Below are 14,622 nucleotides of genomic sequence, written 5' to 3'. Positions count from 1 at the left end.
ATTAGTCATTTTAGATGCTGAGTAATGTTTTTTTACCTAGAAAACTCTGCTAATATTACAATGTCAGTCCCTTGGCTTGTAAGCTACAGTCAACAGATCAAATCTGTTTACACTGTGCCCCTGGCGTCCTGGTGTCTTAGAAGCTAAAGGGAAGTTTCAGCAAAAACATTTCTCTTACTTTTCCTTCCCTAATGAATAAAACAATATGAAGAGATTTCAGAACTTTGCGAAACCTTTGGGTCATGACTTAAAGGAGCTGTATGTCACATTTTGCGCATATCTTAAGTCCCTTTTACACTGCCTGTTCGAGGTGGAAACATCATGCAGTGTAATGTTTTGACAGCGTGTTATGAGTGCGAGCCAGGAGCTTGTTACCCTTCGAGCGGAGGACAAGATCAGCTGCCGTATTAAAGACAGTAAATTATTGTTATTGAGGTGTTATGCCATTGTTAATGTTTAAAAAGCGACGCGTATGTTATGTCACACTAGAGGCAAGACGTTAAACGTCCGTCGTGCCTCTTTTATGTTTGACGGATGCCGGCTTCTAAAACCTCTCTCTCTCTCTCTCTCTCTCTCACACACACACACACACACACACACACACACACACACACACTTTTGTGTATAAATGCAAAGGCACTGTAATGAAATTACTTAGCTTGACGTAGCTGCCCTTAGCGTAACCTCTGTGTAAAAAGTGGACTGCAAATGGACATGATAACACCACTATATCTTTACATTGCAAATATGTGTTTGCTGCTATTATAATGCTTTGAATGTTGCATACAGCTCTTTTAAATGAGAATGAAAAAAGACAGAAGGTACATACTCAGCACACCTCACTGTATACAGCAAATAACCACCCTTGTATAAAGGCCCGGCCTGCTGCACAATTTATCAACTCCTGAGGCCGCTGCATGCGGAAACTTAATCCCTGCTCATCCATAAAGGTCTCTTTTCTGAATATGTCTGTTTGTTTGTTATTCAAGTCACGAAACCAAACAAGTAAAAAAAAAACAGCTGTCTGTTGGACGTACAGTACAGTGAAAAACCTGCTCATCTTGTTCTGACGCTCTGACTGCTCAGTCATAGTTCGCTGGGTAGCGTGAGGTTTGAGAGTGTCTGATTGGCCAGAGACAAGATATGTCAACACTGAGTTTAGCTTGTACAGCTTTCAGAGTTCCACAATCTACTTCCTGGCTGTTGCTAAGTAACTGGTGAGTCGATGATAGGTAGCCTTAGAAATGCTGGACATCTCACTAAGAAGCTGTTGTAGTGGTAAATATATACCAGCTTTCATGGCCATGTGAGTGAGTACACATACATGGAATTTGACTGCTGTATTTTGCGCTATCGATGTTCAAACACACAAATAGACATACAGTTAGACATATAGGTGGATACTCAGAATAGTGTGTTGAGTCACAACAGTAACTCAAAGCATTTCTTGCCTGCAGATATGGGGGTGTCATGTTGTCTCTTTGCTGCTACACTAAAACTTCACTTCCTGGTTCTGGCCGAGGCTATTCAAAGACGGCTGGGACACGCTCTTTTGAGGGGTACAGCAGACAGCGCTACAAATAAAGAGACCATGTACACTCAGGTGCTCTTCATGTGTGCTATTTTTAGCCTCCTTGGGTTCATGACAGAAGTTTTTGGGTAAGCTCATATGGAGGGAGGCTGAACATTTTCATATACAAAGCATTTTCTTGTCTTTTGTTAAGGATCTTTTCAATATTTGCAGGTATTGTTACCCTCAGCCATATCTTTCTAAATATATTTTGAGCCAAGGCTGTCTGCGGACGCTCAGTGAAACAAATCAATCATCCCCATGTTCTATGCTAGCGCAACAGGTATTGAGTGGTTTTGAAAAGTACAGACCAGATTTTTACTGTGCATTTGTTGTACCCTTAATAATTTGACACAATGTGATACTGTGACTTCTATTCTTTTAGCCACCTTGATTCTGGCTTGCGATGTGGAAAAATATATTACTTTTGAGGAATTTCTTTTACTGTAGATTGGCAGTTTTACAGCAGATTTAAACAGCATACGTTTCCACAACTGTGCACATCTTAAAAAGTAAGGAATGTAAGTGTATATTTTTCACAGGTCTGACTTTTCAACTTCTTTTTAGGGCAACAATTTTACTTTTCTTGAAATTTCCTTATCGAATAAACCTCTTTGCAAATGTACGTCTTTTTTTAATTTGTCATTTTTCTTGATAAACCCTTTAACACCTGGATTGACATCAGTTTTTATGTGCCGCATTCAGATGCTTTTAACTAGCATTTAAGCCTGTGAAACCTGAGAAAATTGGTTTGATTTCTTTCAGAATTACGGGAAAACCTATAACGAACAACTTGGCAATGTCCAACAAACTGCAAAAAAATAGTGAAAGGTGACAAGGAAATGTTCTAAAAATTCGCTGGAGATTGTATGGTAATTTTAAAAAGGAAAATGGCGGTGCGTGGTGGCTCAGTGTAAAGAGCCGGTGCCCCATGCACAGAGGCGGTGTCCTCGCCACAGCGGCTGCGAGTTTGATTCTGGCCTCGGCACGTAGCTACATATTGTCCTCCTTTCACGCTTGGTCTGTTCTATCAATTAAAGGCATAAAATGCCCATAAACATAATCTTTTAAAAAATTTCAAGAAAACAGTTTTTATAATTCTCTTAATTATATATTTAAAACATAAAGGCATTTTTTAGCACTGCCCGTTTTACTGCTTATTTTCAAGTTATTTTTATTTGTTACTTTTTACTGATTTCATGCTATTTCCTGGGCCAATTTTTCTTGCGGTTGCTCGTTGCCCTCTTCCCATGTTTTTGAAAGAAATCAAGACAATTTGCTTGGGTAACAAAGGGTTTAAAGGCTATTTTAAAGCAAAAAACTATACGAATATGAGAATAAATGAGACACACAAACTGTTGAAGCAGGAGAAATGTGTTAGGTTTGCTCATGTGAATGTGTATGTGAGGTGGATGTTGGCAAGCAGAGCAGTTTGTGTTAAGTAAAAGAGCTACTCTTTAGGGAGGAAAATCAACCTCTATGATCAATTTCACAATTAAGGGGGAGAACATATTGGCAACCAGGATACTGCTGTGTGCCAGGATTTATGTAAAAAGGAATAAAATGTAGTCTAAGTGTTGTTTTTTCAAAATTATTGGTATTTCCCTTTTAAATGGCAGTGCTGCAAAAAGCCAACAAATCATTTCATCCTTTCTTCATCTCTCCTTTTTCCTTTTTGCGAGTTCTTGCGGGAAGGATGATGATCTGTGCTGAGTAAAGTGGTACGTGTTGAAAGGGGCTGAGGGAGCTGTGAGCATGTGTCTGTGAGTGTGTGTTTGTGTGTGTGAGAGTGAGTGAGAGACTTGCCTGGGCCGTGGTGCGTGCAGGTCAGAGGGGCATGGATGATTGGAGGAGGACAGGGACTTGTGGTGTCGGGGACGCGAGGAGGAGGAGGAGAGGACGGCAGCGGCCGAGGCAGTAGAGGCGCGGGAGCCCGGAGTGTTTAGGCTGGGAGGAGGGGGGAGGAACAGGAGGAGTGCCCCGCCCAACGCACACACACACACACACGCACGCGCACATACACAAACCCAGACACACCCACAAACGTGACCAACACAGGATGACAGACAGTAACACAATCAAACATACATACGAGCATGACGCATACACACATTCACACACAGCGGGCGGGGTTTGTGTGTGGGTGGGCAGGGAGGTGAGGTGGAGCATGGTTAGCAGCAGCACTTATCAAACACAGTAAGGGGGGAGGGAGGGGGGAGGGAAGAAGAGAGGAAGTAGAGACACAAAGAGACAACACACAGAGCAAGAGGACACGAACAAAGAAGAAAAGTTGGTCTTTTTCGCTGCTAAAATTGCTTCATTGTGGTTTTACAAAAAGCAATCACAAACCCAAATCAAAAGCCGACTGTTTGTGTGCCTTTATGTTTTCATGTAAAATCGACCCGATACAAAAGGCAGAGCACAAAAGACCAACTTTGACACACACTTTTCTATTGGCTACAAAGACTGGAAACACTCTCAAGACAAATTACATGGACAAAGTCAGTTTATACTACTATACTACATACTGGAAAAATATATAACTGGCATGGTTTAAAGCTGTTTGGTATTATGTAAAATTAACTTCAACCGTATTTTTCATACAAATTCAGTTTCAGTGCGTAAATATATTTTTAAATATAGTAAATAATAATGTACATACAGTAGGGCTGCATAATATGAGGAAAAATGCAATCTGTGATAATTTTGTGGAATACCCTGATAAAGATATGACCTGCAATATACAGAACAGGGTTTCTTAGAGCCTAAGATTTAAGACTTTAAGACTTTTTAAATGCCACCTAATACTTACAATAACCAAAATTGGAAAAACTACCAAAATACTTCAATCATTTGATTCCCATCATGCCAAGTTTAAACATTTTTGTGTACAATACGAGCCTCTTATGCAATGTCTTGTACTGACTCTTCCTCCAATGTCTTGGCATTTTTAAAAGTTTGATTTTGGACATCTAATTACTAACTGAGGCCTTTTGAAAAAAAAAAATGTATGAATTCAATGCCTTCCAAGACTTTTTAAGCATCCAGGGGAACTCAGACCGATATTAAAGCGTAGTCAGTTCTGTTGTCCTGCTGCTCTCAGTATGCCAAAATACAAGAAATTGCTCGTTGAATTAAAAGAAAATGAATAAAAATAATTCCACATATTCTTTTTTAAACAAATTGACCATTAAACTGAACACAATGACACCAATTAAAAAGAGGATAGTTACTTTTTTGAAGTGCACTCTTTCAATAAACTCAAAAAATATTAGGCACAAGCTGACATTGCAATGAGAATAAAAAAAAATAGATTGTGCAACCCTACTGTACAAATAAAGTATGATTATATACCATATATTTTATAAAGTATTACTATTTCAGACACAAGAGCTGAAACAATCAGCTGATTAATTGAGTGACAAAGAAGCAACTTTTTTTGAGCATTTCAGGAAAGTCAAAACTCATATTAATATAGATATTTGGTTGTTTTTTAATCTCCAAACTCGTGATAGGAAATTAAATACCTTTGCAATTTGGCCTGTTGGTCCGAAAGATAAGCAATTTGATATCTGCAAAAATCTGAATTTTCAGATATCTATTTTACTAATAAAATGTTAAATGAATTAAGCAAATTATTTGCAGATTGATTCATCATAAAAAACAGCTGTTAGTTTCAAACCTACAAGACAAACACTTAAAATCTGCATTAAAACCAATTATGTTTTGCTCTTTTAATGAACAGCTAAGGTGCTTAAGTTTTTCATTGCGAAAAAAAAAATCAGAAAATAAGGCTGCTTTCACTGTCCTGCTATGAGATAACCCCCTGAACTCTGAACATAAAGTTTTACGTATTTGACCCGTCTCCTGTTTTTTCAATCCTTTATTGTGTTCTGTTAACCACATCTGTAACAAAGAACAGTTCACTGAATGAATAACTACAATCAATAACTACACCGGCTATTTCCTGAAACCCTCTCTTAATCAACGAGGTTGCCACGGGCTACAAAGCTCCACACATTACTGACAGCTCTAACTTGACTTTATCCACACACAGAAACAAACACAGTAAGAGACAAGGGAGAGTGGTACCAGAGGGAGAGAGATAGATGAAGAGAGAACAGAGGAACGAGCGACTAGAGAGAAAGAGAGAGAGAGAGAGAGAGGGACATTTATAGAGGTCAACCAAACAGCTGCTAATTACACAGAAAACAAACACATAGCCGAGAGAAACACACACTCTTTCTGACTAGGATTAGCGCGGCTAGTGATGGAAAAATAACTGCATTCACTGGACAACCCAGTGTGTGGCAAGAGTTTGAGCATGTGCGCCATGTATGTTTAAGCTTGTGTGTGTGTGTGTGTGTGTGTGTGTGTCAATGAGTTTGTACATGTACAGCCTCAGTGTGTGTGTAGATATTTCTGTGTTATGTGTAAGCCTATTAAGAGGCAAGTACAGGGACCATATAGTGCCACTAAGAGTTAATATTCCATCACAAGTCCTCCTAATCTCCTTAGAGAGAAGGGACAAAAAGAAAGAGAAGAAAGATTAATATAAAGACAAGGAGGAAAGAAAAAAAAACAGAAAAGAGGTGCCAAGAAAATGTGAGTGACTTAAGATCCATAGGGACAAGAGCTCAGACGCAGATAAAAGAACACCAAACGAAGAAAATTAGGAAAAGACGGAAAGGGATAAAGGAAAATTGGGGAAGGGGTGGGGGTGTAACAAGTATAAAAGCCCAAACTTCAAAGCATTAATGATGATCAAATGAAGTAACTTTCAAATCAAAGCAGATGACAACCACTAAGTTAGCACAGCCTACCATGGACCCACATAGCTAAAAAAAACAACAAAAAAACCCCAATGCTGTCTCAAATGACCACATCGTCACTTTTAGTGCAAAGACCGAAAGATGATGAGAAAAAAATGGCAAGATTTCTTAAAACTTTTAGTCTGTGTATTAACTCAACTGAATGATTTTACCACATTAGAAGCAGGGCACTATATTGGGAACGAGGGGGTCATTTGAGACTGATTCATGAACAGGTAATAAAGCAGTAATGACAATGAACACTGCATTGTAGTAGGGATTATGCCTTAATGTTTAATGAAGAAGCACACAAAGCATATGGCTGGTTAGGCATGAGTGATGTGTGCGTGACTGTATGTGCGGACGCGCTTGAGGAGTTTTCAGCACCAGAGATTTACAAACCCCGGGTGACAAACTGGACGACTTCAACCGACACCTAAAATTAACGCGTGAAGATGTGCCTTTATGGCCTCTGAATGGAGATTTAAAAGTCTGCAGTCAAATAAATCCAAACCGGACAAAAACTTGTTCGCAGTGGAATAATTTAAAAGTGGTTGAGGAAGAAAGGAAAGGTGGAAGGATGAAATGAGAAAGGAAAAGAGGGAGGGAGTATCACTATCCTTGATACCACAATCTAACGGAAGTGGAGTGAAAAAGAAGGGAGGTTGATTTGTGGCTAAACCCAAGAGAGTGCCCCAGGGATGACACTTTTGTGTAGTCCAACCCGCAAATCAGCGTCGCCCTGGTTTCCTCGTGAAAAATCCTACAGGACTTTTCCTCTGGATTTTGAATCATTGGCGAGAATAAGCTCTGCGGCAAACAAACATTTATGATACTTGCATGTTTTGTTCAACAAGATCTTCACAAATGGACACCACTTTTGTGATTTTTGAAGCTTAAATGCAATCTCAAGAGGTAAACGCTAACATTAGGCTTTAAACAAAATGCACTACTGTTGCATCGCCATAGCTACAAAGCTGAAAATCTGTTGGGTGGGGTTTGCTGTGATGATGCTCTGTAGTGTCATTTAGCCACTTATTAGCAACTGCCTGTTTTCAGACACATAAAAGCTTCAAAATCCATGAGTGGTGTATTTGGTTCAAGTTTTACGTCGTAGAACAGAACGAGAAAGTCTTTCAAGCTTGTGTTAACCACAGAGCTTTGTCTACTTCGAGACAAGGTAACCAGGAGTGCTGAAATGCTAACTCATTTCCGTTTTAGGACTCATTCCTGGGGCACTCTATGATAGACTTTATGCCATTTATTTTATTTTCTCAAAAAAGTAATCCTTTTTTTAAACTGTGTTGTGTTTCTTTTTCTTTTCCAAATTTGATTTTGTATATGCAGTATATATTAAAAAATGGTGTTTTATAACCTTGTGTCAAATGGGCCCAAAAAAGCATGACATAGAAATAAATAAAAATGATTGAATGAAGATTATTGCCGTTTTAGCCTTCTGTTAACCGCTGATCTGGCGTTGAGCAAAAACCTTGATTAAAAATTGTATTTAATTGAAAAAGTGCAATTTGTGAAAGGAGAAGAACAGAAAGAAGAAAGTTTACAGGGCGAATGAGATCTCTGTGTGTCAGTAAGTAAACCTGCTTATGTGAAAGCGGGTGTGCGAATCCATCGAACCCTGCCACTGCTCTGACTGGCAGTCCTCCATCAGCCCATCATGGGTAATCTGTAATCTACTGGAGGTTTGGCCTAAATTCCCAAGGGAGCCTGATTTCCTTGTCCAGGAGGGCTCACCCCACCCCAGGGGGAAAGCTTGTGGGCCTCCCTGAGCCAGCTGGCAGAGCTCTGGAGAGTACCAGCCAAGGTCTGGGATTCAGTCACTGAGACAGCTGTGGCACCGCTTCATTCACAAACCATGGTGAGTGTGTTTATATTATATGTGTGTGTGTGTGTGTGTGTGTGTGTGTGTGTGTGTGTGTGTGTGTGTGTGTGTGTGTGAGTGAGGGAGCTGCGCTGCCTCACTGCTTCTCCTTGAGTTGTCAGTGACATGAGAGTAAGAGTGTGCGTGAGAAAGATTGGAACTGTACCTGCCTGTGTCTTTTTGAAAACATCAGTCTTTTAAAATTGTGAGTTTGTGTAAATAATAATGTGTGTGTGTGTGTACCTGTCCTTGCCGTTCTGTATGCCCTGGCCCAGCGTGGCTCTCTCAGTCAGAGGAGAGTTCCGACTGCGACCGGTACCGGTGGACAGGATGCTATTCTGTAGGGAGAGAGGAATAAAATGAGAGGAATGTTGTAATTATTGAAACGTTTAAGATTGTGACAGAGTTTAAGACAGGGACAGGCCACTGCAGTGGACAGTGCATTAAAGTTGACCAGTTATTACTGGAACAGCCTTGAGCAAGCTTCCCCATCAGCACAGGGTCCTTAATTGCCTAAAATGAATTAAAGCTTCACCAAATCAGGCCTTAAGAATACTGCCTGTAAAAAAATGTTTTCGTGGCTTGTCAAAAAGAACTTCATACAATTAAAAATGATCGTTCACTTTCATTTCAGTATCCTTGAATGGTCTTTTAAAGGCTCTGCACACCCACACACAGGTGTGTTCCTTTAAACTGACACATCAGCCATCTGCTCAGGTTGAGGCTGGGTGGAGCTATGTTGGGAATTACACAATGTCACTGGAGTCCACACAATAATAAAAATGATAAGTTGCCCCGCCCAAACAGGGTGTGACGACGTTAACAAGAGAGTGACAGCGGTGTCAGTCAGCGTGCATACGTCCACACAGTCCAGAGAATTAAATGAAAACAGCAGTGCAGATGTGTGGACTTTAAATTTCATGTATGGCTTTCTGCACAAAATGTATGAAACAATTTCAGTTAGGAGACATGGAACACATTTAAACACTTTCGGTCACTTATATATATAAAAAAAAAAAAATTCAACTTGAGATTTTAGCTTTATACTTGAAAATAATTGGATGGACTGTTTTACATTATATCACTTGCTAAAACCGTGGCCAGGCACTACTCAGTTAGTGTTTGACAGAGCTGGATGATAGTGAGAAAATACAAAAAGGCATTTTCACAGGACATATTTTAACATGAGCAGTAGGAAAAGCACAGGTGCAACAGTGTCGGGCGTCTTGGTAGTGTGGATTCGGGCTCACTTTTATGGCTTAGTGGGAAACTTGGATAGAGAAATAATTTATTACTTGCAACCTGTGTTTTTCTTACTATGACAAGTCAAAATGTGATAAAGTGGCAAACAAAATGGCATAAAGTCTGTGTATTACTAATGCATTTAAGATGGACATAAACAGTAAGTCCAAAATGATATTATTTAACTGTAATGCAGTCATGAAAAGTGGAAAAGGCTTCAGTTACAATGACAAAAGACTAAATCAGATGGTATAAAAATAATCCAGCATAACCTTGAACATGAGGCACACCTCCAGTTTTGTAATTCAACTTAGTTATATGGCCATTTATTTCATTTGTTTAATCAGTAACAAACATTTGTTTTGATCTTTGGACCATCATGATAATACGGCTGATATTAGACGTTTAAATCATTATCATTAGAATCTGCTGCTGACTTTTATGCACTTGTCCATATTATTACACTAAGTACAAAGATGACTGTGGAAACTGTGTATTTACAACAAATGCAGTGTGTATTTTGTCTGCGAATCTGTGTATCTCTATTTGGTAACACTGGGGAAGTGGCAACCACAACAAATCAATACGCTCAATTTAATGTGCTTTTGATGGAGACTTTGATTGTTGCATAATAGGGGTGTAAGTCACAAGTTCCTCCACAATATGATACTATATCATTTCTTTGGACAAAGACGCCTTGTTTTGTGATATCACAAATGCCTCATACAATTTCTATCCCATTTAATTCTGATCAAAATGAGACAATATCAGTAAATATCCTCATTGTGTCTTGTTTTTGGCTGCTTCCCGATGTCTGCCTGGCACTAAGTTGCAAGCACTGTTCAACTGTTTAGGAGGGAGGTGTCATCAGTGATATTGCATCTTTGATCACTGAATCAATATGTCGATCCAGATCAATGTATCAATGCACCTCTATTGCAAATGTTATGTGAGCAGTGTTGGTGTTTGATCTTACAGTGGAGGGCGTGGCGCTCTTCTTGCGGTCAGAGGAGACCAGAGGACTAGCCGGCACCTTGTTAGTGGAGCTGCCCGATGAACCTTTCCTCCCAGAATCCTCCCCTGCAGTCCGGTTGTCTGATTGACCCCTCTTAGAGTAGGAGGAGCCTGGAGAAAGAACGAGAGGGAGTGCATCAGTAAGGTCATCACTTGTTGTACTCGAACATTAGACATCTTCCTTTCCTCCCCATCTGCACCATCCTCTGCTCTGCCACTTATTTGTCATTTCTCTGTCGTCACTCAATTCTCAGTTTTTTTTTTTGTGGGTTTCTATCATCAATCTGCTTCACTGACCCTCCACACTGAAATCAATCTCATCTTCTTTCGACTCCACCCTCTCTCCCTTCTACTGTACATCTACATCACTCAATCCAACTCTTTCACTTCAACCTTTATGTCAATATATACTGTCACCTCTCAATTGTTATTCAGCTCTTCATTTTGTTTTTTCTCTATTTTAAGAGAATTGCATACAATCATAACATTGCCAGTTTTTTGCCGTCAATTACAATCTACAGCAAAAAAGATACATAACTGAAAGATACAAGAACTGTTTTTGATACAATTCAAACTGTTTTAAACCAGCATTACATACTCTGCAGTACTCCTCTTTTTGTTGTTGTTTTTTTTCCTTTTTAAACCAGAATATACATTTAAAAAGTAAATAAATAAGTAAATATAAGATAAAACCTCTATATATTTCTATACATATACATGCATACACTCCTACATGTATACGAACAACATATGCCCATGCATACATACATTGACACACATGCATATACAAGTATAGATATGTGTACACACACACACACACACACACACACACACACACACACATTCTTTTTCAATCTACTCTGCCTCTTCCCCCTCATTTCACCGCATGGTTACAGAATCTGATACTTCCAAAAAGTTTTTTGGGACTTGAGAGAAACTTTTCCTTATATTATTTTCCTTCAGCTTTAGTATGCCAGGGCTGGAAACCATCTCAGCATACATCAGGATTTAAATCACACTCACTCTTTTTTAGGAAGAAAATTTGAAAAAATGACTATGTGCTGGCACTGAGCTCCTGATAAATGACCATCTCAACCTGATCCATCCACATCTAACCCTCTCTAACACACCAGCTTCTCCCCCTCCTCCCTGTCACACACCAATCTCACCCTGGTCGGTGGCTCTGCGGTTCTGAGGCTTCTGGTTAGACGACACACTGCGCTGTACCTTAGAGAGATGAGATGGACATACAGGTCAGTGTGGCATTCTTCACGTCAGTGTTTACACACATTGGGATGTAAGTAGAAGCTGCATTTACAGCCGCTGTTTATCTTGAGAGTCATTCGCGTATGAAACAAAATTTCAAGCATCTGGGGAAGGCAGCGGCTGCTGTGGTTCACATGTACCTGTACGGTAACCTAAAAGTGACCTACATCAGAGTAGATCCCCAAAGTGTCTTTGGTAAAAATAGGAGGTCATGTCAGGGCTCTTGTGTCACTGGCTGGAGTTGGGAGACCTCAATATGTGTTAGCAGCAGACGTTATGTGTTCTCATTGTACCTTATGAGGCGGGGAGGGGGCGTTTATGTTGCTTACATCACATCCTGGCCGGGGCTTGATGCCACTTTCATCCAGCTGAAGGAGAAAAAAAAAGGATCTTAATATGCGAGCATCAGGAGGAGGCCCACAGAGACTGCGATGTGGGTCCAACAAACACAAAGAACTAAAAATAGACCTTGAAAAAAAAAAACACGCTACTGTTATTAGAATACTGAAATGTTTTGAGCATGAAGATATAATTATGTATATATATCAAATTCAGAGATGACAGCAAATTGTATGCTCTGGTGGCTTGTATGCAAAATAAAAGTGAAGCCCTACATTTTGTTGTATATAATGAACAGACGGGAGCTGGGTAGTTTGGCAGTTTACTGTATAACATGCGGCTTAGAGAGCTCCAATAATAACAACTGGCAAGGTACTGTGAAAAAGCAACGGTGTGTAGGTGTGAGAAAGAAACAGTGTACCTCAGAGTTCCTATAGTCCAGTAGCAGGTATGTAGCCATCACATCATTGTACTTCTGGTTCACCAGCGAGTCCTGAATCTCCTCCTGAGAGAATCCCATCTGCAGCATGATATCTGCACACACAAAAACAGTGCATCATTACAACAATAAAATTCCTGCAGGTCCATTATTCCCCATAAGTTAAATTATCTGTGTGTGTGTGTGTGTGTGTGTGTGATAACATCTGTACTGAGGTGTGCCTGTACGTGGGTGAAAGAAGGAATACATTTATCATTTCTGAGTGCATTTCTACTCCTACCTGTCCTCCTGGGGTCCTTATAATCTGGCTGGGGTTCGATGTAGGGTTTGAGCTCTTCGTCCTCGTGGCCCACGTTCATCCACCGGTCCCTCATTATCTGCTGCTGGAAGAAAGCAAAACAAACGGTTACAGGGTGACATGAGATGTCAGAGACAATAGAGGGAAGGGAGAGGGAATGGTTAAGGAATGAGAGCGGAGAGGAGAAAAAAGAGAGGGTAAAGAGATTAGTACAAGAGTCACTTCAACACAAACTGACAGCACAATGAAGAGGATGCAGCAGTCAGCTAAACATGATGAAATTAATTCTACATTATTCATCTGTTTACTCCACTAATCTTGACAATTTTAGTTTTTTTCCTTGATGGGCATAGCAAGGTGTATTTTATCTTCAATATGCAAATGTCTTTTTTCCTGAAGAAGCAAACCAGGGGTGTGACCTTTAATAAACAGGCTCTAAAATGAAGGCACGGCTATGCTGATAAAAACAGAGTGTGAAGGGGAAAAGTGTGGAAAACTGAACGATATCAATCTGCTAGATACATAGAAATGTAGACTTTATGGCAGGTAAAAATGTAACAGAGACAGGACTGAATTTTGACACTGAAGCTGGATTTTTGCAGAGTTGCCATTAAACATTTAGCGGATCCAGCAGAGACAGGGGAATCCAAAATTAGTAGCAGTACTTAGTTTTTAATCCAAATTGTTAATGGGAATCTGGTAAATGGCAAGCAATACTTGTAAAGTGTAATTACTTTTACCCCAACCTGATTTAGTGACTCATAACTCCCAAACTAACAAGTATTTACTATGCCTTCAAAAAGAACTTAACACTTCAGCAACAAACTCGCATACAGCTGCTGAAGCAAGTCCAGGTGTTCAGAATAGTACTGTGTGTGCTACATACACCATTAGAGCAGCAAATAATTATATAACAATAACTGAGCTATTAAGAGATGGACAATTCTGGTTTTGTTTTCAGTCTGCAAATTTTTTAAGGTTAAATAAAAGATTTTAGATCTTGTTCACTTTGAAAATGAAATTTAAATAAATATAGATCTCACCGCTACAATATATTCAAGACGCTTTAATGTTTTGTATTTAATCCATGTGATTTATTTTGTGTTTTGTGTGTGTGTGTGTGTGTGTGTGTGTGTGTGTGTGTGTGTGCGTGCCGTGCAGCGTACCTCGAGGCTGCCTCTTTTGGAGGGGTTCAGAATGAGGAACTTTTTGAGCAAGTTCTCGCAGTCGGTCGACATGTAGAAAGGAATCCTGTATTTACCGCGTAGCACACGCTCTCTCAGTTCCTGTAGATGGACAAGTGCATAAAGTCAGCAGCAGATTCTAATGATAATGATATAAACTTCATTCACCTGATAAGTCTCACTGAGATTTAAAATGTCTTTTTCAAGAGCGACCTCAACAAAAGGGCAGCATAAACTTTGTAAAAACATAAACACAAACAGACAAGTACAACTGCCCACACCACAAATAAGCAAACTTAGCATCCAGTTAAAATACAATACAAATACATAAACAAGTGCAATCTTCTAAAACGATTTTAGTTACAATTTGAGAAGCAATCACGTTGACATGTCGACTGACTTAGACTCCCCCAGCTCAGACAATTTCTTTTCATTTCTTTTATAAATTATTCAGAGAAGAAGGCGCAGCATATTTAACGCAATATCTGTAATATATTGTTAGAGTGAAGGCCACGTTGGTTAAAATTTTAAAAAACAAAAATGTGTAGATGTTGCATTTTTTTTCACCTGTGCATAAATT

The 14,622-nt window shown here is 39.5% G+C and overlaps 1 protein-coding gene across 13 annotated transcripts in view; it reads right to left on the bottom strand.

Moving 5' to 3' along the window:
- Window positions 1-14,622, bottom strand: part of mark2b (MAP/microtubule affinity-regulating kinase 2b) — a 64,933-nt gene that overhangs the window by 18,268 nt on the left and 32,043 nt on the right. For 7 of the 13 annotated variants that reach the window (XM_042511956.2, XM_042511960.2, XM_042511957.2 and 4 more), the window contains 8 exons: window positions 14,025-14,144; window positions 12,841-12,943; window positions 12,543-12,655; window positions 12,076-12,150; window positions 11,686-11,743; window positions 10,479-10,627; window positions 8,504-8,598; window positions 3,377-3,517 (listed from right to left, as the gene is read on the bottom strand). In XM_042511956.2, the coding sequence (XP_042367890.2) occupies window positions 3,377-3,517; window positions 8,504-8,598; window positions 10,479-10,627; window positions 11,686-11,743; window positions 12,076-12,150; window positions 12,543-12,655; window positions 12,841-12,943; window positions 14,025-14,144 (854 nt within the window). The remainder of the gene's footprint in view (window positions 1-3,376; window positions 3,518-8,503; window positions 8,599-10,478; window positions 10,628-11,685; window positions 11,744-12,075; window positions 12,151-12,542; window positions 12,656-12,840; window positions 12,944-14,024; window positions 14,145-14,622) is intronic. The other 6 variants (XM_042511955.2, XM_088073602.1, XM_088073600.1 and 3 more) reach the window with 4 other exon arrangements.

The sequence above is a fragment of the Plectropomus leopardus genome, chromosome 23 (assembly GCF_026936395.1).
Source record: "Plectropomus leopardus strain MGB_pleo_1.0 chromosome 23, ASM2693639v1, whole genome shotgun sequence".
Classification (NCBI taxonomy): Eukaryota; Metazoa; Chordata; class Actinopteri; order Perciformes; family Serranidae; genus Plectropomus; species Plectropomus leopardus.
The sequence above is the reverse complement of the archived record's forward strand: the minus strand, read 5'-3'. Positions and strand labels throughout refer to the sequence as shown.